This window comes from Hypomesus nipponensis, chromosome 2 (genome assembly GCF_054491055.1).
Source record: "Hypomesus nipponensis isolate SF chromosome 2, ASM5449105v1, whole genome shotgun sequence".
In the NCBI taxonomy this organism is placed as follows: domain Eukaryota; kingdom Metazoa; phylum Chordata; class Actinopteri; order Osmeriformes; family Osmeridae; genus Hypomesus; species Hypomesus nipponensis.
In genome coordinates this window covers 4,575,358-4,600,309 of record NC_140362.1, presented here as the reverse complement: position 1 = coordinate 4,600,309, position 24,952 = coordinate 4,575,358, and the positions used below count along the sequence as shown (strand labels likewise).

General features: G+C 46.2%; 2 protein-coding genes and 1 long non-coding RNA gene across 3 annotated transcripts; all 3 read left to right on the top strand.

The window, feature by feature from the left end:
* The first annotated feature begins 1,462 nt into the window (after window positions 1-1,462).
* Window positions 1,463-14,549, top strand: c4b (complement C4B (Chido/Rodgers blood group)). The gene is made up of 41 exons (XM_084702864.1): window positions 1,463-1,563; window positions 1,759-1,948; window positions 2,040-2,214; window positions 2,308-2,378; window positions 2,471-2,559; window positions 2,765-2,847; window positions 2,952-3,036; window positions 3,162-3,288; window positions 3,709-3,850; window positions 4,038-4,150; window positions 4,239-4,400; window positions 4,518-4,685; window positions 4,790-4,981; window positions 5,119-5,268; window positions 5,483-5,621; window positions 5,855-5,926; window positions 6,014-6,226; window positions 6,452-6,566; window positions 6,649-6,719; window positions 6,873-7,012; window positions 7,101-7,316; window positions 7,460-7,511; window positions 7,603-7,692; window positions 7,780-7,986; window positions 10,224-10,299; window positions 10,465-10,657; window positions 10,819-10,923; window positions 11,077-11,239; window positions 11,329-11,540; window positions 11,682-11,840; window positions 11,929-11,988; window positions 12,094-12,187; window positions 12,319-12,484; window positions 12,710-12,800; window positions 12,907-12,981; window positions 13,145-13,247; window positions 13,384-13,473; window positions 13,561-13,656; window positions 13,753-13,836; window positions 13,981-14,113; window positions 14,279-14,549. The coding sequence occupies exons 1-41, from the start codon at window positions 1,496-1,498 to the stop codon at window positions 14,412-14,414; spliced, it is 5,166 nt and encodes a 1,721-aa protein (XP_084558990.1). The 5' UTR covers window positions 1,463-1,495; the 3' UTR covers window positions 14,415-14,549.
* Window positions 14,550-14,740: 191 nt separating this feature from the next.
* LOC146300487 (uncharacterized) lies at window positions 14,741-17,093 on the top strand. Its single transcript, XR_014729427.1, has 2 exons — window positions 14,741-15,151; window positions 16,092-17,093. It is a non-coding gene; the product is annotated as an uncharacterized LOC146300487 (long non-coding RNA).
* Window positions 17,094-17,456: 363 nt separating this feature from the next.
* On the top strand, window positions 17,457-24,873 carry tnxba (tenascin XBa). Its single transcript, XM_084669211.1, has 15 exons — window positions 17,457-17,555; window positions 18,878-19,555; window positions 19,706-19,840; window positions 19,943-21,106; window positions 21,297-21,419; window positions 21,525-21,668; window positions 21,791-21,910; window positions 22,047-22,202; window positions 22,464-22,576; window positions 22,702-22,834; window positions 22,948-23,099; window positions 23,234-23,330; window positions 23,469-23,630; window positions 23,870-24,033; window positions 24,265-24,873. Exons 2-15 carry the CDS (start codon window positions 19,015-19,017, stop codon window positions 24,361-24,363), a joined length of 3,303 nt encoding a protein of 1,100 aa, XP_084525337.1. The 5' UTR covers window positions 17,457-17,555; window positions 18,878-19,014; the 3' UTR covers window positions 24,364-24,873.
* Window positions 24,874-24,952: the final 79 nt, after the last annotated feature.

Sequence of the window (24,952 nt, the reverse complement as noted above, 5' to 3'; positions counted from 1 at the left end):
GCCCAAATGTTCAAGCAGTAGTATGGCAAGTGGGGGAGTATAGATTTGAAGTACAGTTTGGCTACCTCGGTAGTGAAACAATTCCGGGTAAATAGGTAACGAGCTAGGTTGAATTTGGTTGTTTGAATGATCTTTTCCACCTGCTTTTTAAAAGAGAGGTTGGAACCAAGTATGATGCCAAGGTACTTCAAATCACATACAACCTGGAGCTTCTCCCCTGACACACAGACATCAGGGGCATCTGTTGCCCTCTTTGTAAAGGACATGCAGACAGTTTTTTCCACATTGAGATGCGAGCACAAGTCACTGAGCCACTTTGTAACCTGGACCATTACAGTTGAGTTTTTGTGCAGCTTGTTGTTTGCTCTTTACATGCACATGTAACACTGTTTCATCTGTATACATTTGAACTTCAGACCGAGTGCAGACAGAAGGCAGATCATTTATGTACAGGCTGAACAGGAGAGGCCCCGGTATTGACCACTGGGGAATGCCCACATCATAGCTGAAAACGGGCGACAGCTCGTTGTTCACTCGGACACACTGAGTTCTGCCTTCAAGGTGTGATTTCATCCATCGCAAGGCCTCGGGGGAAACGATCGACTTGGACAATTTAGAGATTGTTCATGATCTTGTAATGCATACTGCGTCAGCATGCACTCTGAGTAGGTGAGAACTCAGTAAACAGGTTACAGTATTCAAATTCAAAATGTGGATGAGTGAAATAGCCTTGAAGAGTTTTTTTGGGGTGTGCCAAAAACAAACAAAATGGACATGAATGAGAAGAACAAGAATGACGTCAATGGGAAGGGGCGAGATAATGCAGGGCATCTACAGTAATATCAAGCTGCTTAATAAAAAGAGTAGTAGTAAAGTAGTAGTTCATTTCTGTATCCTCCTAAAACTGAGAGTTAGGTAAATATCAAATGTTGCCAAAGAGGGAAAATGCAGGGATCTGATTGAGAACAGGCCTTGAAATTCCTTGAAATCACATGACTTACGGGAAAAACTGCCAGTTAGATTGTGAAATCGTGAACATTTCCCAAAACTCTTGTCAAGTTTGACTCTTGTCAAGCCAAACAGGGTAGAGAACTGTGTTGTTTTTGTTGAATTTGGCAGCGTCACTGCACATTGTGCAGTTTTACATTGCCATTTTGTATTCAACATAACATTGAATACATGCACCAACCACCATTATTTTCATGAGAATCAGAAAGAAGGAAACTATGCAAAAAGAAACATTGTAACTGAGTTATGGTGTCATTTTCCTGCTTCCCTCACATTATAATTTGAATTGAAATACAAGACAGTGAATGACCTTGAATTGACCTACACTGAACACCAACTGGTATTTTAAGGGGGGGAAGTTTTTTTTTGGTAAAGCTCATTGAGAAACGTTGCAAAATTGTGTTGAGGTGGGAGGTGCTTACAGTATAAAAGATTGTCAGGACAACAGAGGGGATTCATTCTGTGCACAGCCCTCCAAACAGGGAACATGGGGTCTCCCATCTGTCTACTGGTGTTCCTCGTCTTAGCTGTGGAACCAGCACAAGCAATAGAAAGGTACAGTAAATATTTCAACAGCTGCATGAGGGAATGATCAGTCCTGTTGGCCTTTTGTTTGCATAGATCCAATGAGGCAGTTTTGTTAACTCACCTCATGAGTTTTTCCTTGATGTGCAAGGTCAATTCAATTTCCCGATTCTTGCCATGAATGTGCTTTGTTCAAATTCCTATGAATCTACTGTGGTCTTTCAGCTTCTTCATCTCAGCCCCCAATGTGTTCCATGTTGGAGTTAAGGAGCAAGTTCTGATCCAAGTGGGGGAAACCCTGCTCAATAAACGTGTAACTGTTTACCTGGAGGCCGAGATAGAAGGGATTCTGATCTCAGAGAGGATCAGCACCATCTGTACCCAAGTGGGGCAGTTTCAAACAGTGGAACTAGAGGTATGTTCAAAATATGAGATGGAGAGCAGACCCACAACTGGGACTAGAACAGCACATATATGTGAATCCTTCATGTTAAGTATGTTTTCAGATAGACAAGGAGAAGATGTCAAAACTCCAATTCCGCAGTCAACCGCCCTATCTCTTACTGGTGGGTGAGATCGACTCGGTGAAAGGTAGACAGTCGACAAGGGTCCTAGTCTCCAAACACCAAGGCTACATTTTCATTCAGACAGATCAGCCCATCTACAATCCTAATCAGATAGGTAAAACAAGAATTTCAACAGAATTTCATGCATGGCAAGATACTTTCATTCATAAACAGTTGGGGTGAAAAACAATGTTTGTTCTCTTAACAGTGAAATACAGGGTGTTTACCTTGGACCACTCGATGAGACCTGTAGATGGCATTTTTCAGTTGTCCGTTTTTGTGAGTAGAAAACATTTTAATTGTTGGCTTGTTGACCTTGAGCACAGATGTCTGGAGCTTCTGAATGTGACATTAATGTTTAACTGTGACAGAACTCAGCGGGAAACAGAATAAAGACGGGCCTCCTTAAAGCAACCTCTGGAATTTTCAGCAGTTCAATGAACATTCCTGATGTGTCTAAGTAAGTGCAGATAGATAAAATAATGTGACAAGATACTGATAAGATATTGTAAAAAGCCTATCTGCCCTACAAAAGATTTGAATATTTTTGGCTCTTGTTTATTGATCGCTCTTGTTGATCGCTATTGATCGCTCTCGTTGATCGCTATCATTGAGTCATGTCACAGGGAAGCCATGCCATACCTATACCTGCATATCTGTTCTAGAATGGGTACATGGAGGATAGTGGCCCACTATCAAGACGATGAAAAGGAAGCTGCCATACGAGAGTTCAGAGTCCAGAAATTTGGTGAAAATATATCTGTTTCTTAAGCTTCAATTGAAGTTCCATATACATATGACTATTTTCTATTTGATAGAGCTTTTTCACTGCTTTCCATTTGAATGTTTTAGTGATGCCCAGCTTTGAGGTGACAATCCTTCCCGACCAAAATTATCTCCTGGTGAACCAAGACCTCCCCTTCACCATCCAAGCCATGTAAGCCTCAGTTCCAACATCTGCCAATTTCCACAATCAAACACACGCAAATAGAAGTGAACATGAAAAACGACTTTTTCATCTCTCGGTTCTATGCTATGATCTGAAACCAATTCCCGACCCAGGTACTCTAATGGGGAAACTATAAAAGGAGCCTTCCACTGTCGAGTGGGAGTAAGGACAGTCAACCAGGGGTCAGAGGGTGAGAAAGAAACAACTGTGTTCATAAGGGGACTAGAGCTAACTGGAACGGTAAGGGAATACACACATTTCCAATTGAGTTCTTTAGCACGACTGTCATTTCTTCTGAAGCGATTTACAGTAAGTTAAGGAAATATGTCTAAGAGAAAATGACTTGTCTGGACATCAAGTTATCCTGAGTAGAGTCTTCCGACTGACTTCTGCAGTTACAGTACATGAGCATTGGACACACACGCATACATGTTTAGCTCGTTCCAAAAGTTGAGTAATCATGAGACATGACAAGATAATGACAAGACACGTGGTAGAGGAAAGTTACTTATTGGTGAGGTTAAAGTAGGAAGTTTTCTTTATAAAGATGATTTATATTATTATTTATTTGAAAGTAGTACTGAATGTGCTTCTGTTTGACTGAACTCTTTAACCCCAGGAAGATGCTTTCACTTGATACCTATTCGCATTCTGTCTCAGATCAATAATGGACTAGGTGTTAAGGAGCTGAAAGTATCCCGCCTAGATGAACTCCTACAAAACAATATGAATACAAGCCTGTCTGACCTGGACCAAAGCGGGGCGAAGCTTCACATCGCTGCTTCTGTCACCGACATCACCAGTAAGGTTTGGCACAATCGAACAATACAAAAACAGCATTCACATTTTGCAGGGGTCAGATAGTAACGCGAGTGATCACCTTTTTGCTATGGGGTCAACATTAAAATAAGCAGGTGGGGGACATAGGGCATCTTGGAATCCACTTTGCAGACAACATGCTAATACAGGTGTACATGTGATTTCCTTAGGTGGTGAGCTTCAGGAAGCAGAGGTCTTCCTTCCGGTGGTTTCTCAGGTTTACTACGTGGATCTGTCCCGCACACGTTCCTATTTCATCCCTGGTTTCCCTCTCTACGTGTCGGTAAGGAGCGAAAATTGAGCGCTCCATCCATCTTTCCGTATTTTGACGTGAAAAAAACACAAATTTGATGTTTTTCTGATCAAAATAGGTGGTTGTCAGCCTTCCGGATGGCTCCCCAGCAGAAAAAGTGAATGTAGCAATTCAAAGAGAAGGGCTCCAGATGGAACAAAACAATGTTAAAACCAACCAGCAGGGTGTAGCAGTGAGCACATTAGATGTCCCAGCTGAGGCTGACCAAATAACTGTCCAGGTTTGTGTAACACAACAGAGTTTTGAAACACCACATTGCTTGCATATAGGCATGAACAAATGCATGCTATAACTTAAATACAACCTACCAAGTAATGGCACTTTGTTTTTTCAACAGGTGACAGTAGATGACCATCAAGAACGTAAAATGATCAAACGTGTCTCATCTCCTAGTAACAGCTATCTGTACATGAGTGTGGATCACACCGTTTTTTCTGTGGGAAATAACTTTGAGATTATATTCCATGCCAACGCAAAACCCAAAGATGGATACATTTACTACATGGTGAGAGTGTCTATCCTTGATCACAAACCGAGGATCTGCAGAAAACTATAAACAATCTTTTTGACACAGAGAAAATATCTGTTATCTCTGTCCCTGGTGCTTAGGTTTTAAGCCGAGGAGATCTAATTTTGCAAAACTCTGTCAGAGCAAGACTCGTTACAGCCAGCTCCTTCCAAATTACGCACGCTATGATTCCATCCTTCCGTCTGATTGGCTTCTACTACCTCCAGAATGGTGACATCATCGCGGACTCTGTATGGGTTGATGTTGAGGATGTGTGTGAGGGCAAGCTCAAGGTTGGTAGCCAGTCCATAATAATGAAGAAGACCGTGTAACATTGAATTCAAAGACCATAAACAGTGTTTCTTTTTTACATGGTTAAAATATTGTGTGTGTGTGTGTGAGTGAAGGTGTGATTGTCTGTCATATCCAGATCTCAAGTCCAATACCTGGTCCATATTCACCAGGGTCCCTGACAAAGGTCACAATAGATTTGGAAGGCCAGAAGGGTAAAGTCGCTTTGATGGCTGTGGACAAAGCCATCTACGCTCTCAATGCCCATAACAAACTCACTGCCAAACAGGTGACCCGCAAATCAAAGAATATGCAGCTTGCTGAGCAAAATATGCACAGATTTGAGGTTATATTAAGTTCTGATAAATGATAATACTAGCCATAACTGTATTCACATGTCCCTTTTAAATAACTAGGTTGCAAAGTTTGGTATGTTCCGTAAAATGGGAAATGATAGTGTCTTGTTAGACTCGTTCAGTCTGGATGTTCATCTGTCTGCATAGGTTTTCTCCTCTATGCAGTCCTATGACCTGGGCTGTTCCTATGGCGGAGGACAAGACATGGCCTCTGTTCTCAACGATGCTGGTCTCTCCTTCATCTCCGCCTCAACTGAGAAGTCGATGATATCCCAAAACAGACCGGGTACGCCAAGCATCAGTGAGAGTAGAAAATATCTATTCAAGTTACGTTTGGATAATAAATGTACTCTCTTTTATCTTTTTTTATCCCACCAAATTGTTCCTGTAACACCAGGGTGGTTTAAACAGGTCCTTCTCATGGACTTGCATAAACACTCAACAAGTCAAATATACACTCCTGGTTTGAAATGAACCCTTTGAAATGTGTGTATAACTGTAGACACGGTGTTTTCTCAGGTCTGGCCTGTCAAAATCACTTCAGGAGACGCAGGCGCTCCCTGAATCTACAACTGGAGATGATGACCATAAGTACCGTTCTTCCTGTCGTCCTTTATTGAAACAGCACACACATTCCCGCGAGTTCAATAACCCTTTTCCTCTCCGTCTCACCGGCAGAATCAAAGTATACAGACGTGGCGCTGCAGGAGTGTTGTGTCCGCGGTCTTACGCTGATCCCAATGAGGAGGACATGCGAAGAAAGGGCAAAGAGAGTGTCCCTGACCGTGAGAGACCCAAACTGCACTCAGGCCTTCAAAGATTGCTGCCTTCAGGGGGAAAAGCTCAGAGACACAAAAAAGAAGGAGGACGCCATCAAAGGCCATGCCAGGAGTGAGTGTGACAGTCATAAACAGCACGTAGAGTTGCAAACCACGAACCCAACTTTTGACCAGTTTGAATGTATTTGCTTCCCTGCTGTTAATTTGGAGGGTAACAGTGTTGGTTATACTACAGGTACTGTGTCAACAAGTTTTTAGAAACAACCGGATTAAAAGTGCTTAAAAAGGAAGGTTTATTGTGGACTGGGGGTCATATTCAGTTATCTCCCTTTCCCAGCGGCCAGTGAAACTGACATTGAGGAATTCTTCTTTGATGCGTCCCTTCAAAACATTCGGAGATCTTTCCCTCCAAGTTTTGCTTTCACAGTGATTGAGGTGGATGGTAAAAAAGAGTAAGTAACAAGCGATTTAGAGACTACTCATCTCCCTTCCTAGTCAAACGCAATGAGCTATTATGATGTGTTTATCTCCTAGTCACACTCTGTCTCTGCACGACTCCATAACCACCTGGGAGATTCAGGCTGTCAGTTTATCAAAAACTCATGGTATGTCAATGGTTCCCCGTCCATGTGTTTAGAAGATACTGAACAACCTGTAATTATCTGTTGCTAGGGGTAAAAAAAAAAAAAAAAACTCTGAACAACTAGCGAGCTCGCCTGGCACTTGAATCCGACAATAATTCCATGTCCTTCCTTCAGGCTTTTGTGTAGCAGAGCCTTTTCAGATGACCGTGTTCAAGAATCTGTTCGTATCCCTGAGACTGCCGTACTCAGTGAAGCAGTACGAGCAGCTGTCCATCGTTCCTGTCATACACAACTATGGGAAATACCCTGCAGAGGTAGGTTTGATAACGTTCACTTGAAACCCGTTCGGAGACATGGCAACCGTCTTTATAAACCTCTGACAATGAGCACGCTTCGTTGTAGCTTGCAGTCCAAATGGTGCCTACTGAAGGGCTCTGTTCTCCTGGATCAGCCTCCGTGTCTGTCTATGTCAACATCACTGTGGCGCAACGATCTTCCAAATCGGTCCCTTTCTCTGCCGTACCCATGGTAATCGGCACCATACCCATCACGATACGCATCTATGACAGAAACAACTATTTTGGCGTGGATGCAATTGAAAAGCTTCTGAATGTTAAGGTAAGCATAGCCCACAACGTCGACCTATGTGTCTGAATGAAAGAGAAAGCCTGAGGGAAATGATATGAAATACACTCTCTTTGGATCGTGTGTCATGAACCAGAGCTTGTTCAAATATGAAAATATAACGATTTGGGTTCCAGACAGAGGGAATAGAGATGTGGAAAGAGGAAACTCATGTTCTTGATTTGAAAGGTAACATCAGTATACATCTAATACACCCAATGATTGGCCTCTATTGCAAAGACGTACCTCACCCTAACCTGGTACTCTGCTTTTCTGTTAGGGAGGAGTGATGAGTTTTTCACTATTGATGGACAAATACCAGACAACAGCGTCCCTGGCTCCGGCACCAACATATTTGTCACCCTAGAAGGTCTCACTAATGATCCTCAGATATTAGCTTCTATGACTTTGTTGCCAGTTGCAATTTTTTCCTCTAACTTAATGATTTAACTTCCAGGGGAGGGGTTTGGCCAGACCACAGCCAAAAACCTTCTGTCTCCTGACGGGGTTAAAAGCTTGCTCAAACTCCCTTATGGCTGTGCAGAGCAGACTATGACGGTATTGGCTCCCCTGGCCCTGGCCTTGCGCTACTTGGACCTGTCCCAGCGCTGGTTTGAGCTTCCTGCAGGAACCAGAGATACTGCCCTCCACAACACCGAAAGTGGTGAGGAAGAAGAGGGGTGTAGCACAATTCTTCTTTTTAATATCCTCATTCCTGGGAAAATGGGCTTAATCATGAGCCATGGATGGAAAGTCATTTTACATTTTTATTTGGCAGATGCTTTTATCCAAAAGCGACTTCCAAGAGAGAGCTTTACAAAAGTGCATAGGTCTCTGATAATAACAATGAGATAGCCCAAAACATTGTGGGTAGTCAAAACATGAAGCATACATTGTGAAAAACCAAATAAGTGCCAAAGGGAAGAACCATAAGACCATGTAGTTAAACAAGTTACAATTAAACAACATGAACCTCAAAAAGTGCAAGAGTATACCTGTAGAAAAGCAAGCAACAGTAAAGTATTTCACAGCGAGTACAATCATTTAAAATCAGTTACAACTAACCAACAAGAGCAACAAGTCTCTCACTAAGAGTCATTGTGATCCTGTAGGAAACTAACATCAGGTCCAGCAAATCATTCTTAAGTGCCGTTGTACTCCCGGAACAAGTGCGTCTTAAGCCTTTTCTTGAAGATGGGGAGACAGTCAGTATCTTTGATGGAAGTGGGGAGTTGATTCCCCCATTGGGGGGCCAGACAGGAGAAGAGCTTGTGTTGGGACCGGGTGCTCTTGAGCGGTGGGACCACCAGACAGTTGTCAGAAGAAGACCGTAAGTGGCGGGTGGGGTTGTAAGGCTGGAGGAGATACTTGATGTAGTCGGGTGCAGTCCCGTTCACCGCTCGGAAGGTCAGTACCAGGGTCTTGAATCTGATACGGGCCATGATGGGTAGCCAGTGAAGGGAGATGAGGAGCGGGGTGACATGGGAGCGTCTGGGTAGGTTGAAGACCAGGCGAGCCGCCGCATTCTGAATCCTCTGGAGAGGGCGGGTTGCGCATGCTGGGAGACCGGCGAGCAGCTAGTTGCAGTAGTCCAACTTTGCGAGGACAAGTGCTTGGACTAGCAGCTGGGTGGAATGCTCAGACAGGTATCTCCTGATCTTCCGGATGTTGTAGAGGGTGAATCTACACAACTGGAAGACTGCAGCAATGTGGGCTGTGAGGGAGATCTTGTCTTCCATGGTAACCCTGAGGTTCCTGACAGAGGATGAAGGGGTCACTGTCGCAGACCCCAGGGTGATTGTGGGAGATGGAGGGTTTGGCCGGGATGATGAGAAGTTCTGTTTTGGTTAGATTCAGCTGGAGGTGGTGCTTGGTCATCCAGGCGGAGATGTCTGTGAGGCAGGCCTCGATCCTAGCTGAGATCCCCGGATCAGTCGGGGGGAATGACAGGTACAGCTGATTGTCGTCAGTGTAGCAGTGGTAGGAGAAGTCATGGGAGGTGATGATTGGTCCAAGTGAGGTGGTGTACAGGGAGAACGGGGGGTCCAAGGACTGAGCCCTGTGGGACACCAGTGGAGAGCTGGCGGGGGCCTGACACTTTGCCTCCCCAGGAGAATTGGTAGGATCTTCCTGACAGGTAGGATAAGATCCACTGAAGTGCAGTGCCAGTGATGCCCATCTCAGAAAGTCTGGCGAGCAGGATCTGATGGTTAACCATATCAAACGCTGCAGAAAGGTCCAGCAGAATGATGATGGATGACCTCGAAGCCGCTCTGGCAGACTGGACGGCAGTGGTGACTGAAAGGAGGGCAGTTTCTGTGGAATGGCCAGTCTTGAAGCCCAATTGGTTGGGGTCAAGCAGGTTGTTCTGAGAGAGAAGGTTTGACAGTTGGTTAGATACAGCGCGTTCAATTGTTTTTGAAAAGAAGGATAGCAGTGATTCTGGTCTGTAGTTCTGGAGGACGGCTGGGTTAAGGGAGGGTTTTTTTAAATAAGAGGGCTAACTCTGGCCTGTTTGAAGGCAGAGGGGAAAGTGCCGGAAGTAAGAGAGGAGTTAAGGACATGGAGAATATGGAGGAGGGGAGGGGACTGAATCAAGGGGACAGGAGGTGGGGCGATGAGAGATCATGAGGTCAGAGATCTCTGCCTCGGACAGGGGATAGAAAGAGTTTAGACATTTAGTTGGGTCAGTCCGAGACGGTGAGAGGGTAGGAAAGGTGGGTTGAGGGAACCAACTGCTAATGTCGGCGACTTTTTTCTCAAAGAACGAGGAGAAGTTGTCTGCTGTCAGGGTGGATGGGGGGGGGGGGAAGGTGGGTCGAGAAAAACAGTTGAGGTGTTTTACTGCGACACAGATTGTTAAAACGAATGTTGAATGTCAATCTTTCCTCCCACCTTCAGGCTACATGAGGATTCTGACATTTAAAAAGAATGATGGATCTTACGGAGCCTGGATTAATACTCCATCCAGTCACTGGTCAGTTCCCACCTTCTTCTGCTACCATCTTCTACTGTAAGAGCTGAACCATATCCATTACCCACTAGTCTTCCACCCCCTCAGTCACTCTTTGTGATTCTAACCATACCTCATACACTGAAATTGGTTTGTCACTATGTTTTTCCTCTGTACTCCATGCCTCAGGCTTACTGGCCTGGTTGTGAAGGTGTTGTCACTGGTGGCTGAGCGCCAAGCATTAGTCCGCGAGGAGAGGGGAAGGATTGCCCGGGTTGTGTCTTATGATGACATTACGGTTTCGGTTCAATACCTCCTCTCAAAACAGAATGATGATGGCTCCTTTATTGATCCTAATCCAGTCTACCACAGAGAAATGCAGGTAAGAAATAGAGATGGAATGAAAGTGACCTTTCAGTAGATCACTGAATGAACAGTCTTTGTGCTGAATCGAAAATCTTACTCTACATTAGGTGACATGATTATGAAAAGCAGTTGGAATTAAGGACAAAGCTGGAAGCTGAATCTGTATTTCTCTTCTAGGGAGGTATTGGTGGCTTAGAGGGAGAAGTATCCATGACTGCTTTCATAACTCTTGCCCTCAATCGGTCCCTCGCCTTCTTACCCGAGAAAGAGATGAACGATGCGGTAAGCCAGACACAGATAAGTCTTTGGAAGCCATGATAACAATGGGGATACTGTATGTACTACATGCAACTGCATCACATGAGAGTATATCAACAATTGTTGCCAGTGAATTAAGCGGCTCATTGTGGTGTCTTTGGGTCTTATTTGGTGTAGAAAGACAGTATCGTCAAATCCACGAGCTACCTCCGGTCCCGCCTCGATGGGCTAGAGAGGCCCTACGCCGTGGCCATCACTGCCTACTGTCTTGCAGTCTGCTTACCAGACCGCACACAGGCACAACCCGCCTGGAAAAAACTCCAAGGATTGGCCACGGAAGGTACATGGGATGAACGACTATCACATTCAGCACGTCAGTCAACAGTTCTCTCCTCCTGTGCCTCCCCTGACTCCTCTTTGCCTCCCCAGATACGAAAGGCTGCCAAGTTTGGAGGGCCAATGCAGAACTGGTGAGCCAAGAAAAAAGAACTAGGATACCTGGCACAGAGGCCATTACCGTGGAAACAACAGCCTATGCCCTCCTGACAGCAGTAGCTCACAAAGACTCCGATTGGGCCAAGTCTGCCGCTTGCTGGTTAACCACCCAGGAGAACTATGGAGGAGGTTTCAAATCGACACAGGTGAGGAGTATGCTGCCATCGAGCCAACCAAGCTCCAAAACACGGAAACGTCTCATACGGAAACACGAGCCGTCACCCTTCGCTCTTGGGTTAATCAGTTTGCTTGGATCGGCATCACTGATATGCTGCCACTGTCTGTAGGATACTATAGTGGCACTGGAGGCTCTTTCGGAGTATGCCTTGGACATGCCCCCGCCCCCCGTCACGGAAGTGGATGCCTCGTTCACTGTTGTAGGGAAGACCCGCAAACTGGAGCTGTCACTCGGAAATAAGGCTGACAAAGTGGAAACCGAGCTAAAGGTAGAACCTTGAATTACACACACACATACACACACACACACACACACACTTGTATAAACCTATTCCTCTCTTGTCACTATTTCCTCAGCCACTGATGGGGAAGAATATTGACGTAGTTGTGAAAGGACAAGGGAAGGCCAAGATGAAGGTAAGAGAAGGGCTCCGACGGTACTGAGAATAGTTGCAATCAATCCATAACAATTTGAAGCCAACGCAATCTTATTGGGTTACATATTACTGTTCTGTCCGGCAGGTTTTAAAGGCTTACCACCTCATAGATCCCAGGGATGACTGTCAAGATCTAAAGATAGAGGTCACAATAGTCAAAGGAAAAGTGGTGTACACAGGTGAAAACTCAAAATGGTTCTGAATCTGAACGAGTTAGTCTAATACTAAGCAAGGGGATTCGTGCATTAGGATTTGTGGTGCCATTTTCGGCGTCGGTCCGGTATTTCTCACTCGGCTTCTCCACGGCCAGACAAGGTTCCTGATTATGACTACGGAGAGGACTATGGAGAGGAGGAGAGGAGGGAGGAAGAGGACCTCCCCTCATCATCTATCGAGTGGTTTGACGCCCGCACCAGACACAAGAGAGATACAGCGCAGAGCATTGAAAACGAAGTCCTCTACGAAGTATGTGTCAGGTCAGTTCTAGAGAGAAGCATCCCATTAGTGCTCCAATTTCAAGTCAAATGGGCAATGTCTTCAAATGTGAACTCTGAGGATCTTCAAGGCAGGTAGTCTTCTTCCAACCATGTACCAACACACATACCGTACTCTAAAACACACTCTCCCGTCGTAGTACATTGTGCTATGACGGAGTTGTGATAAACCTCCATACCAAAGTGTGCTTCCTCTCCTCTTCACAGTTACAGCCTGAGCAAGAACCTGTCAGGAATGGCCATTGCAGACATCACACTGCTCAGTGGCTTCGAGGCACAGACTGAAGACCTGGAGAAGGTCAGTCACTAAGACGTGAAAGAACGCTCTCCACGGCTTGAGGTTAGGGTTAGCGTTAGCTGCTCCATGCGTCTTGTCAACATTCTCCTTCGGTGTCTGTCAACAGCTGAAGGAAAAGCCAGAGGAGTACATATCGCACTACGAAACGTCACATGACAGAGTGCTGATCTACTTTAACGAGGTAGGACTTTCTCATCGTAGAACTGGTCATACTGTACCCACCAGGACCTCGTAGAATTGTTCCAACCATATACTACTTCCAAATGTCCCTTTGAGGATGAATGCATTTCTGTCTGATCTAATCTCTAAACCCCAAATAACTAATTCTCACCATCCTATTCTAGATGTTCGAGAATGAAGAGTGCATTACATTCCGGGCAGTGCAAAGGATTCCCATTGGTCTGCTTCAGCCAGCTCAAGCTTTATTTTATGACTACTATGAACCAGGTATGAATAACCCAAACCCTTTTATCCATACTGCTTCCATAATTCTTCGACTGAAGTTGGTGTGAAATGATAAAACCTTAGTTGAAGTGAAAACGGCGTTATCACCTATTGTATGAGTCTGCCTCTGTCTTTACAGCCAGGAAGTGTGCTGTTTTGTACTCTGCCCCTCAAAGAAGCAAGATGATCGCTCAATTGTGTGAAGGGAACGTGTGCCAGTGTGCAGAGAGTAGGTCTTTGTTTCCAGGGCACATTTATCAACATTTCTTGACAGGTTTGAACCGTTGTGTAATCATGTCTAATCGCTTGTCTAAAGGACCTTGTCATAAGGAAAGGAAGTTTTCCGATAAACCGATGATTGGAAAACAGGATCGTCAGGAACATGCATGCAGATACCCTCTTGCAGATTATGGTCTGTATCACAATAGCTAGACTCCAATGACATCGATGTGATCAATTGTACAAAACGTGAGTTGATTAATACAATGTGGCTTTTTTTGTATGTTAGGTTACAAAGTTGAGGTTCTTAATGTGACGGTGGAGGGTAATTTTGAGCTCTACTCAACTAATGTGGTGGAGGTACTCAGAGCAAGTAAGTGTCTAGTAAACCATAGTTACCGTGTATAGTAAACCATAGCTACCATGTATAGTAAAATATAGCTACCATGTATAGTAAGTCATTGCCATTGAGTAGTAGCTGCAATGCCTGTGTTATGATGTGTTGATGGTCCCTCAGACAGAGACATGAACATGGAAGAGAGCCAGATCCGAGTGTTTGCTAAGAGGCTGCACTGTAAAGGAAAGCTGCAGGAGGGAAAGCAATACCTGATCATGGGCAAAGATGGCCTAACCACTGACTCCAGTGGCCGGTGAGTAAAGTCAAGATGTCCGGTTTTTCTGATTTATATCCGACACTCTTTCTCCATGTTTTTTTCTCTCTCTTTTCTGAGTACTTCTGTTACTGACTCTTGTCTTTTGCTGGCTTATCTTTTTGTCTCTCTCTCTTTCGATATCTCTTCCCTTCTTACCCACAGGATGCAATATCTGTTGGAATCAACAAACTGGATTGAACAGATACCGAGCCGATGCGGCGCGACACTTACCAAAGGCTATTGCGCCAATTTCCATAATTTTGTGTCTGAATATAAATTGAGGGGCTGTACCCAGTAAAGACTTAGTTCTCTAATACACCGTTCTTGACAAACATACCAACATACTTCTAGTAATCTTTAAAATACTATATTTCAATGGACTCATTGTTTATGTGTGTGTTCCTTCTTCAATAAAATAACACTTTCACTGCCATCTTGTTAATATTTACCAAACGTGTGCGATAACTGAAGTTGAGATGTTTCATATTATCGTAATCACGGCAATGTTATGCAAAAAGACAATATTTGATTTGGATCACAAGGTAACAAGTTTTACAAATCACTCATTTCTGGCAGCATGCGAAGAAAAAAAAATCCACTCCTGCAAAGTACATAGCATGAGGGAAAAGCCACGTACTCCCCCTGTTTCATGTTCAGCCAGTGGTTAAGATGCAGTTCAGTTTGCCGGTGTGATTTAGCTTTCCCAGCAGTGGTATTTATTTTTTATGTCGTTTTTTCTTCTTCACCTGAGGCAGTCAAGGACATAAGAGAGCTCTCTGTGCTCAAAACAACCCTGACCCCCCCAGGCCCAGTAACCCCACCACCCCTTTCCCAATATCTGTACGGGAAAGGGATGGTGGTGGGGGCGACTATGGGGGCGTGGGGGTGAAGGTTGTGCACCAGGGTTAATACAGTGCATCTACTTTGAAGGACTGCAGCTGACCCGACAGGGCCAAACCCAGACCAGGTTCCAGGGCTCATGTTGAGACAACAGTGACACACGATGGCTTCAACTTCCCCACCTGACCATGACGGGTGATGTGCCGTCCATCATAAAGACACTAATCTGATCTCTATAAATACACAGACGCATGTATATCAAATACGTGGATGAGAGGCAGCCCCAAAGGGCTATCCTTTGTCGAGTTATGATAGAGAGGCACAGGGAGAAAAGGGGGAAGAGAGAGGGGTCAGTTTAGAAGTGAGGGAGTGAAGAAGGAGGGTTCAGATGGGGGAGAGGCAGGGGAACAGGCCTGGGCTTATGCGCTTATATTATTTTAATCTCTGAAGCCTGCTCCAATGTAAGCAACATGAGAGCACTGGCCGTCACTTCAATCACATCCAGGTCAATGGCTGCCCTGTTCCTGACTTTGCCATCAGACTTCTCATTAAATGTGAATCAATAAGGAGTAAGCAAATACACATACCACAACATCACATATTTTCACGTCAGAAATACCTTATTTGACTGTTTGTGAGTAACACCTTTTGCACATTTCAAATAGTACATGTTTGTTTACATTATTTCCTAAATGGTGTGTGTCTGGGATTAGCATAATGCTACCCCACTAAGTCATCTGTGATGGTGCCTACTGTACTAGACTGTAAAGCACTGTTTTCTATGTAGACTACTGTCAAATTGAAGATTTGAATCACAGTTGTGACAATTAAGCCACATTTGTGATAATTTGTACATATAATATTCCAGATACATAACTCTGCTTACACATGACATTTGCAAAGTAACACCTTGCATCCAGATAGGTAGAATTCACATGACAAATAAACTGGATATATTAGTATTGAGGAGGTGCATATCAGAATAGAAACAGTGTTCGTACAGCAAGTCAAAGACATCAGAAGCCAAGTTCGGTCAAAGCGATGGTAAACTAGATGGAGGATCATGGCATATGTGGTTTGCTAAGTGTCCATGGAGTCGTAGCTCGCTCACGGTTTGGCTTCACCCATTCTCCAGAGGCCAGGGCAGGGTCAGACGATGGAGGGTGGTCCGCACAGAGATGGAGGGCGGAGGAAAGGAGGGCGGAGTCGTATCTGTGCCCGGCCACCAGATGGAGGCACCGATGGTGTCGGACCACCCAGCCTGGACGCTGCTCCGGGGGGGACAAGAAGTTCTTTCTCTTCCATGTGGATGGGAGGGTCAATCGGCTCAGGATGTCTCTGGATTCAGAGTTGACCACCTACGCCCTCAAGCCCATCGTGTGCACTACCACACATCACCCATAGGGGTCCCCGAAGGAGGGGCGAAGCATATTGTTTTCAGTATTTTTCCGCTTTCCGGCACAGGTCATGAAGTTAACTTAGACAGTGTGACATTGAAATTGCTATATTAATATTGCTATATTGTTCTTTTTATTATTATATGTCCTTTTCCACAGGGAAATGTATTGTATTAATGAATCATTCCATTAAGCTGAAAGGCACCCATTGAGGTGTTTCTGTATGTGCAGTTGGATTTTGTATTAGTGCTCGTAAGTGCGTGTGTGGGGGGCATGAGAGGGTTTGTGTGGGTGTGTTAGTGTGTGCGTGTGTCTATTTGTGTGCGTGTGTGCATGTAAAGAGAGTACTGTGCTTGCACATGGTTTACAAAAGCGGGCTGGTGGGTGGTCATTTAGCCAACGATTGCAACGCAGTACTACAGTGTTCATTAGCTGGTGGATATTTGGTAACTTACATAACTCCCACGTAGCTACATCTCATTAGCTCCAACAAGCAAGCCATTCATATGGAACGATGTTCCTCTTGCCCAGCTATGGAGGTGAATACCTGTGGTGTGAAGCTGTGTATTCCTGCTGAATCATGGGTATCTGAATGACCAGGGGCTTTTTATGCAAGCCTGACTGATCACAGTGTGTTCAGAAAGAAACTGGATGTCATTGGGTTGGACCCACCTGGGAAGTCGTAACGTCAAACTGAAAAGTGAAAGTATGAATTGATTAAAACACGGTTGAACATGAAATGTCCTTGTTGTGTTTACCCATTAAATGGCGAACATTAACATTCAATGACGAGTGACATCACATACAAAATGTGCATACACCCCCCCCCCCCCCCCCCCCGCCAATATAAAAAACAAAAAAAACAAATCAGTGTGCATGTGTATCAACTAGTAATTTGTAACCATCTAATCCTCATCTAAATCAAATGTAACTAGTCCCGGTCAAATATTTTCTGCAGTGGTTGGGTAAGAAAGAACAAGCTGGGTGGAGGGTGGAGGCAGGAGGAGGGAGGAGTCCTTAAGTAGCTGCACACTTAATCAGCCTGCTCCTTTCTAGTGGTGCTCCGGTCTGTCTCTCTCCTATCCCTTCCTGCCTGTCTCCCTCCATGCTCAGCCAGACTCCATGAAGTTCTCCAGACAGATGGAGAGCAGCACAGACTGACAGACGCAAAGCCAAGGAGGAAATCACCGATCACTGCCCAGGTGAGTGACTGTCCTTACGTGGCTATTGGAAAGTTCACCTGAATCCTAAATTGCTAGCGCGGGCATAATAAATATACAGTGGTACAGTCTCCAGTGACTGTTTCACAAGAGCCCATTTGGGCTAAAGCCGTAACGGTATTTGGATGGGCTGATCCTCGTTGAGAGGATTGTTCATGTTTTTCCTATTTTAAAACTCAGTTTCTTCACCTGTGCAAAATTTGGGAATTCATTTTTGGATTTCAATCGATTTAATACAAGGGCAACACGAACAAGGATGCTGAGGAGTGGCGATGCATTGACTCAGTATCTGTTGAATAACACAGTTGCCGTTTTATCAGTACTACAACTGTCTTGAATGGCTATCATGATTTGATCACTGTCATAGTTGGAACTTGTAAACACACTAAATCCCATGTAAACCTTCTAAGACAGTACTTTGCTTTTGTTCACAATTCAAAGCCCTGACTCTTCCAAAATATCATTGAGCACCTTCAGCATCTCAAGCACGTTTTCCTCTTCTACTCCATTGAAGCAGTAAAAGCACCAATTACTTTGTGGTTTCCATGAGGAGTGTGTGTTGGTTATGCAACCTTCTCCAAAGTCAAAGAGGTCCAGTCTCGAGGAGAGCTATACAGTACTACGTTGTTAGGCCCCTGCACAGGGTCTCCTCTGACTGCAGCTTCTGGATGTCTCTCTCTCACCAGCCACCTCTCTCTTTCATGCTAAAAACCAAACCTCCCGGGCATTCACTCAACCATATCATTTTCAACTGAAGTTAATCACCATTTGGTTGTATTCATATGATTAATTCTTCCATTTAGTATGTTAGCGGTACCAGGTTTTTGATTAAAAACCTTTCTCTGTTAATATAGATTTTTGTGGAAAGGTTTGGGTTAGTTTACGGTTCCATTCTTTTAGCTTCATAATCCGTGTGCCTTGATGACTGAGTACATGCAAACATGCAGATCGGTGTAATTGAATCTTGTGGACAGTTTTACATCCACAGCCCCCCAAGATACACAAATTGAGCGCAGTTCATGTGCAGCATAATGTCTCCTTTCTTCTCAACGTGATACTTGGAAGTGGGAGTTTTTGGAGTGATCGCAAGAGGGGGAATGTTTGTGCAGGTAGAAGGGACGTAGGACTGTACGATTGAATGTGACCATGTGTGGGTCTATGACACCCTAGAAAACAGTCCAGACACCAGGTAGAAACCTCATCTATGGTGCCCTATACTGTAATGATCCCAGTACACCCCAACCGATGTTTGAACTGATAACATACTGTGAGAATTTAAACAATGTTTCATTTTTTATTCCTAGTAACACCCTGTGGATTTATTTGACTGTCCATCACTGAAACAGAGAAGAAGGAGTTTTTTGTTCCTCACAAGCACTTCATTTACAAACCCTAAAAAACAGTTTAACCTTGATATCCAGTTACTGGTCTTAAAGGTAAAATGCTGTTTACATTGGCCCTGGTCCTCCTGGTCACCCCATTACCCTCTCTCCAAACCCCGACCAATGAGAAGAGGAACTCCACAGGAAGTGACCAGCCCAAGCCAAATGTCGTTCTCACCCTCGTGAAACCGAAACCCGTAGCTGCGATCGCTAAACAGCCCAACAAGACCCCTCGCCCCAACCCCAAACCAACCACCAACCTGACCGTTTTGACCCCCTCTGTCCTTACCAAGCCCCCCGCAGTCAGTACACCCAAGACGGTCAAAGACAAGACCACCCCTGCCCCCCCACCACCTCCTGCCATCAAGGTGATCCTTACCGACGGCTGCCTCCACAAGGACATCCAGAGTCACTCTTCCAGCACCCCGGGGCAGGACCAGGAGCTGCAGCTGGAGCTGAAGCCTGGGTCTCCACTGGTCATGACCCACAAGATCAGCCTGGTGCCTGGGGGCTGCACAGGGGGCTGTGTGGCCGAGATGGCTGCCCTGAAAGGACGCGTGTCCAGGCTGGAGAAGGAAATGTCGTCCATCAAGGAGCAATGTACGACCTCACATCCTTGTTCTGTTCTCCAACATTCTTCGATCTTACACTTGTTGATACATCTTGAGCTTCTATATCGGATGCAGAACGATAGTGATGCAGCCAGCTAGTCCAGTCAACGTGTCGATGATTTGTCTTGTCGTAAACCAGGTCCCTGCTCAAAGGTGAACTGCCCGAATGACTGTGGCGGACGAGGGAAATGTGAGAAGGGAAAGTGCATCTGCCTCCCGGGATTCCTTGGGCTTGACTGCAGCAAGTGTGCCCCCGGATCTGACTGCAGTAAAAGTGAGTCACCCGCGTTAGTTTGTCTGACTTCCTGATCATTTGACTGATCTTCCTTTGAATTGTATAGTTCACCTACACTTCCTGTCTCTTTTCTTTCCCCAGAGGATGTTAAAGACAAGGCGAAGACAACAGTGGAGAAGGTAACCCCTGAGAGCAATGCTAACAAGACCAGCACGCAGGTGAAGACAACAGTGGAGAAGGTAACCCTTGAGAGCAATACTAACAAGACCAGCACACAGGTGAAGAAGGATGATTCCAAAACCAAAATCAAAGTGGTCACCGTTACTGCGGTAAAACCACAGGTTACGGTTACTAAGACTACCAGCAAGGCTGGAAATACCAAGATTACACTGGGCCGTCCGACTGTGGGACAGGTCCTCTTAAAACACAATGGAGGAAAACAGCAGAAAGAAGCTCTTAAAGGCGAAACAAAAGTTTTTCTTCCTAAGAAAATACCCAGAAAACCAGACCTTAAAGGCAAAGTGACTGTTCAGGACCAACCTCTTAACAACACCATCACCCAGACTACAGTGAAGAAATCGAACGGCACCACTAAAGGCACGGACACTGCGAACAAGACTCGCCCGAGGAAGGAGAACCTAGAACAGTCCACTCTGTCTGAGAAGAACTCCACCCAGACATCTGCGAAGAAACCCACCAAGAAGGTGAACGAGAGCGTCACCAAGGTAACCGTGTCGGTCAACAACACCCAAACGGTGACAGGCAAAAAGAAAATTCCACAGAGGAGTCAGTATTTAGTGAACGTGACCACTCCGAGTCCCGAGGTCAAAGTCACAAAGGTCAACAAGACGACGGTGCTGCTGGTGAACGCCACCAGGAGGCCTCTGGCGACCGGCCTCGGTTCTGTCAAGGTCCAAAACATCTCCTCCAACGGCTTCACTCTCACGTGGTCCGCTCCGCAAGCCATGTTCAAGAACTTCACCGTGACCAGACGGGAGCTGAGGGCCGAGGGCGAGGAAGAGGAGGAAGCAGAGGATGGAGCTCTTGGAGGACAAGACAAAGGACCGGCCGCAGCAAACACCACAGAGAGTGCTGTGAACGGAACCGCGTCCTCCACCAAGGTGCTCAGTGGCCCCAAGTCGAAGGCTGACGGCAAGAACACCAGGAGAGTCTCCATGGCTCTCCCTGGAGGTGTTCGCTCGGTGGAGTTTGGGAACCTGCGGCCTCTGACCCGCTACGCGCTCAGTATTTACGGCACGGCTGCTGGAAAGAGGTCCAAAATCCACAGAGTGACCATCACCACAGGTGACCAGAACCACTCCTTCTGGACTTTGAATGCTTAGATCTTTATTTAAACACTCTGACAGCAGCATTATATTCTGCCACATTTGCTCACAATATACAACTCTTGAGTGGAACCTGATTCTTCCCTTGACCCCCCCCCCCTCTCTCCCTCTCCCTCTCTCTCTCTCCCGGCCTCTCTCCCTCTCCTCAGGTCCTGAGCCCCCTACAGACATGGTCTTCAGCAACGTAACCGAGTCCTCCCTCACTGTGTCCTGGTCCAGACCCAAAAGCGCCCTCACCGGCTTCCAAATCACCTACACCAATATCGTCACGGGTGCGCCTCTCTCCATTGGCACGATGCTCTTTAAATCTTCTGCATGTCCACCTCAAAGAAATCTTGTACCCCCAGGATGACCTCCCTGTATCTGTGCTTTGACAGCGGAGAGCAGCACAGTGTCGGTCAATGCCCAGCAGTCCCACGTGGTCCTGCCCATGCTGTCTGCAAGCTCCTCCTATGTGGTCACCGTGACCTCCGTTCTGGGCAAGATCAAGAGTGACCCTGCCGTCGCCATCATGACCACAGGTGCTACAGTCAGTCAAAATTGAGGAATCTGACGATGGAGAGCGGATGTTTTCTTCCCACTCTAACCCTAAACAGCATCAGCAAAACAACATGCTTTACCGTGAACTGATTCTCCCCTGCAGTGCCCGCTCCCCCAGTCCAACTCCAAGCCGTCAACATCACCGACACCAGAGCGGTGCTGCAGTGGACACCCAGCTTGGGGAAGGTCGACCGTTTCATCATCAGCTACGAGTCAGCCAAGAGTGAGTCAGCAGACACGTTCTCTCCCCCACGACGCTGTGGTGGGGGAAACGTCCTATTTTTCTGTTCCCAGATACACTCACAAGGCCTGTGGCGGAAGCTGAGGTAACCTTCTGTCCTCTCCTCTGCCCTCTTCAGCGCCCAACGTGACGGTGTCGGTGATGGTGTCGGGGAACTCGGTGGAGCACCATCTGAAAGGCCTTCAGAGAGCCACCCTGTACACGGTCAAGGTGCTGAGCGAGAAGGACAGTCTCCGGAGCACGGCCATGGCCACCACCTTCACCACCGCCAACAGTGAGGAGGTTATGTACAGTACGGTGCCGAAAGTCTTAGGCACAAATACAAACGTTTCAAGTTAAGCCAAAATGTGTTAAGAAATCATCTAATTAAAAGACTAAACACAACTGTTTACTCAACACTGCACTTTTATACTACAACAAATACGGACAAATATAAGACACGATGCATGTCAAATATGATTTACGACGTATGAGGAGCCCTGGGATGTTTCAAAGTAACTTGATCCTGTCTGTGTGTGCCCTGTACCTGTCTCAGTGGTGAAGGCCAGCGATGTTGACGCTCATTCCGCTGTGATCACATGGAAAGCCCCAGCTGTAGCGTTCCACAGCTACAGATTGACCTATCAACTGGCAGGAGGGGAGGCCAAGGTGACCATACTCCCCTGACCTCTGACCTCTACCACACGTCTCCCTCACGAGTTCCTTCACAAGCACAGCTGTCGATGGGAGAATGCTAACAGCCTGATAATCATGGCTGTCCTCTTTGTGAGCAGGAGGTTATACTGGACCCGTCTGCGAGTGAGTACAAGCTAACAGGACTGCTAGCCATGTCCAAGTACACTGTGCTGGTTCAGGGAGAGAGGGAAGGAGAGTACGCTTCTGTGATCGCCGCAGAGTTCACTACAGGTAAGGCTTACCCACCAGAGATGTCAACATTGCGACAGGCGGCTAATCTAAATCCAAACGAGGCGTTGTATCAGACGAAGCGTTCACCGGCATCGTGTGTTCCTCTCTCCCAGCCAAGCTGCGTTTCCCCTTCCCTACGGAGTGCTCCCAGGAGCTGCTCAACGGCGCCCTGCAGTCCGGGGAGGTAGACATCTACCCCCAGGGCAAGGAGGGAGGGGCCGTCAGGGTCTACTGCGACATGGAGACTGACGGAGGGGGCTGGACGGTAAGGAGAGAGGCTTCATGTATGATACTGATGCTTCAGGTGGGACAGACACTGCAGAGATACAGCGGTCTCAGGCCTCAGGTTCGCACTACATCCAAAATTGTTTTCTGAAGGCAGTTATGTGGTTCTGATAGGTGTTCCAGAGGCGAGTGAATGGAAAGACAGATTTCTACAGAACCTGGAGTGAATACACCCACGGCTTCGGAAACCTCAGCGAGGAGTTCTGGCTCGGTAGAGTGATTAAGATGAACCAATCCTGTCTGCCTTGGGATTCAAATACAAAGATTGTCATCGTAAAACCTCATTAACATTGAGTCATGTTGAGTCACATGTCAGGAAGTGACTCAGTTTACGGTTGTGACTCAACAGGAAATGAGCTGCTGCACAACCTGAGCAGCATGGGCCCTGTCAGTCTGAGGGTGGACCTGCGCTCAGGATATGACACGGCGTACGCGCACTACTCCAACTTCACCATTGGGTCCGAGGCCAGGCACTACGCCATCGAGGTCTTTGGCTACACCGGCACAGCAGGTGAGTCCAGAACTGGACAGTGATGGGAAACGAGAGCTTGAAAAATCATTTAAAAAATGATATCTATCACATGACAGGTACTGTATTTAAGTCAAGTCTACTCAGTTTTATTTTCCACATATAACTATTGGTTCCATTCACTCCTCGGTATGAATACCACCCATTGCCCACCTGCGGCATCGAAAAGTTACCTTTTTGGTTAACTCCTCCCCTCCCTTCTTCTCCATCCCGTCTACCAGGTGACTCTCTGAGGTATCACAATGGTCGGCCGTTCTCTACCAAGGATAAAGACCCCAACCCCTTGGGGATCCACTGTGCCAGGGCCTACATGGGGGGCTGGTGGTACAAGAACTGCTACAAGACCAACCTCAATGGTCTCTACGGTGTCAACAGCAACAACCAGGTATAATCTCCTCTCGAGCTCTTTCTGAAGTTCCACGAGCTACGACACGTTTTTCAAATGATTCGACATGTACACAGTTGTGGATATTCCTTGAGACCCGAGTTCGATGATGAAATGCTTGTTTTCTGGTCTTCCACACTGTTGAGGAAGTCTGGAAATCAAAGATGGGATTGCCAACGACTCTTTTCATGTGCATATGATGTTATAACCGGAACTTGTGCTGTGCCTCAGGGCATCGTGTGGATAGACTGGAAGGGGAAGGACGCTTCCGTTGGCTTCGCTGAGATGAAGTTCAGACCAGCTGGATTCTCCCCTGCCACCCATGGCTAGGCCCATCCCGCCAGACCTGCCGCCCCCAAAGCCCTTCGCTACGGATAAACAGAAACGTGGACCGCCGCAAGACCAAGAGAAAGAGGGACAACGCGCCTTCCGAGGCAACGCCTCGGGCTTCCGCGTCAGATAGCATGTTCTGTGTTTTTTTTCCACGGCTGTTGCAGAGGTTTATCTTTCAGTATTTGTACAGCACTACAGGTATTTTCGTCTGTGCCCTATCCTTGTCATGCATGGAGAGTTGTCTCTCTCTCTCTCTCTTTAAAGAAAAAAAACCCGTACGCTGAGATTCGACGTACTAAGCAGACAGGAGATGTTAGTGGTGGCAGTATTTTGTATTTTTGTCGTTTTCTTATGACTCACATGACCCCACAATCTCCAACAAGAGTTTACACTCTGTCCCTCAAACACCTCAGGTGTACAGGAGATAGGTTTGCCACCTCACTACTACTGGAATCAAATATGCACTGCCTCTCCACTCTATTGGAATAAATGTGGCAAACCAGGAAATGAAGTTGGGTGACTTTATTTCGCCTCGTTGGGTGTGTGTGTGTGTGTGCGTGCGTGTGTGTGTGTGTGGGGGGGGGTT

Bases quoted from the DNA above. Each gene is read 5' to 3' on its own strand.
- tnxba (XM_084669211.1), top strand. From the start codon at position 19,015: ATGCTGTTTACATTGGCCCTGGTCCTCCTGGTCACCCCATTACCCTCT. The intron at 19,556-19,705 runs GTACGACCTCAC...GTCGTAAACCAG, and splicing joins GTCGTCCATCAAGGAGCAAT to GTCCCTGCTCAAAGGTGAAC. The intron at 21,911-22,046 runs GTGAGTCAGCAG...TGCCCTCTTCAG, and splicing joins CAGCTACGAGTCAGCCAAGA to CGCCCAACGTGACGGTGTCG.
- c4b (XM_084702864.1), top strand. From the start codon at position 1,496: ATGGGGTCTCCCATCTGTCTACTGGTGTTCCTCGTCTTAGCTGTGGAA. The intron at 7,693-7,779 runs GTCTCACTAATG...TTTAACTTCCAG, and splicing joins CATATTTGTCACCCTAGAAG to GGGAGGGGTTTGGCCAGACC. The intron at 10,924-11,076 runs GTAAGCCAGACA...TATTTGGTGTAG, and splicing joins AGAAAGAGATGAACGATGCG to AAAGACAGTATCGTCAAATC.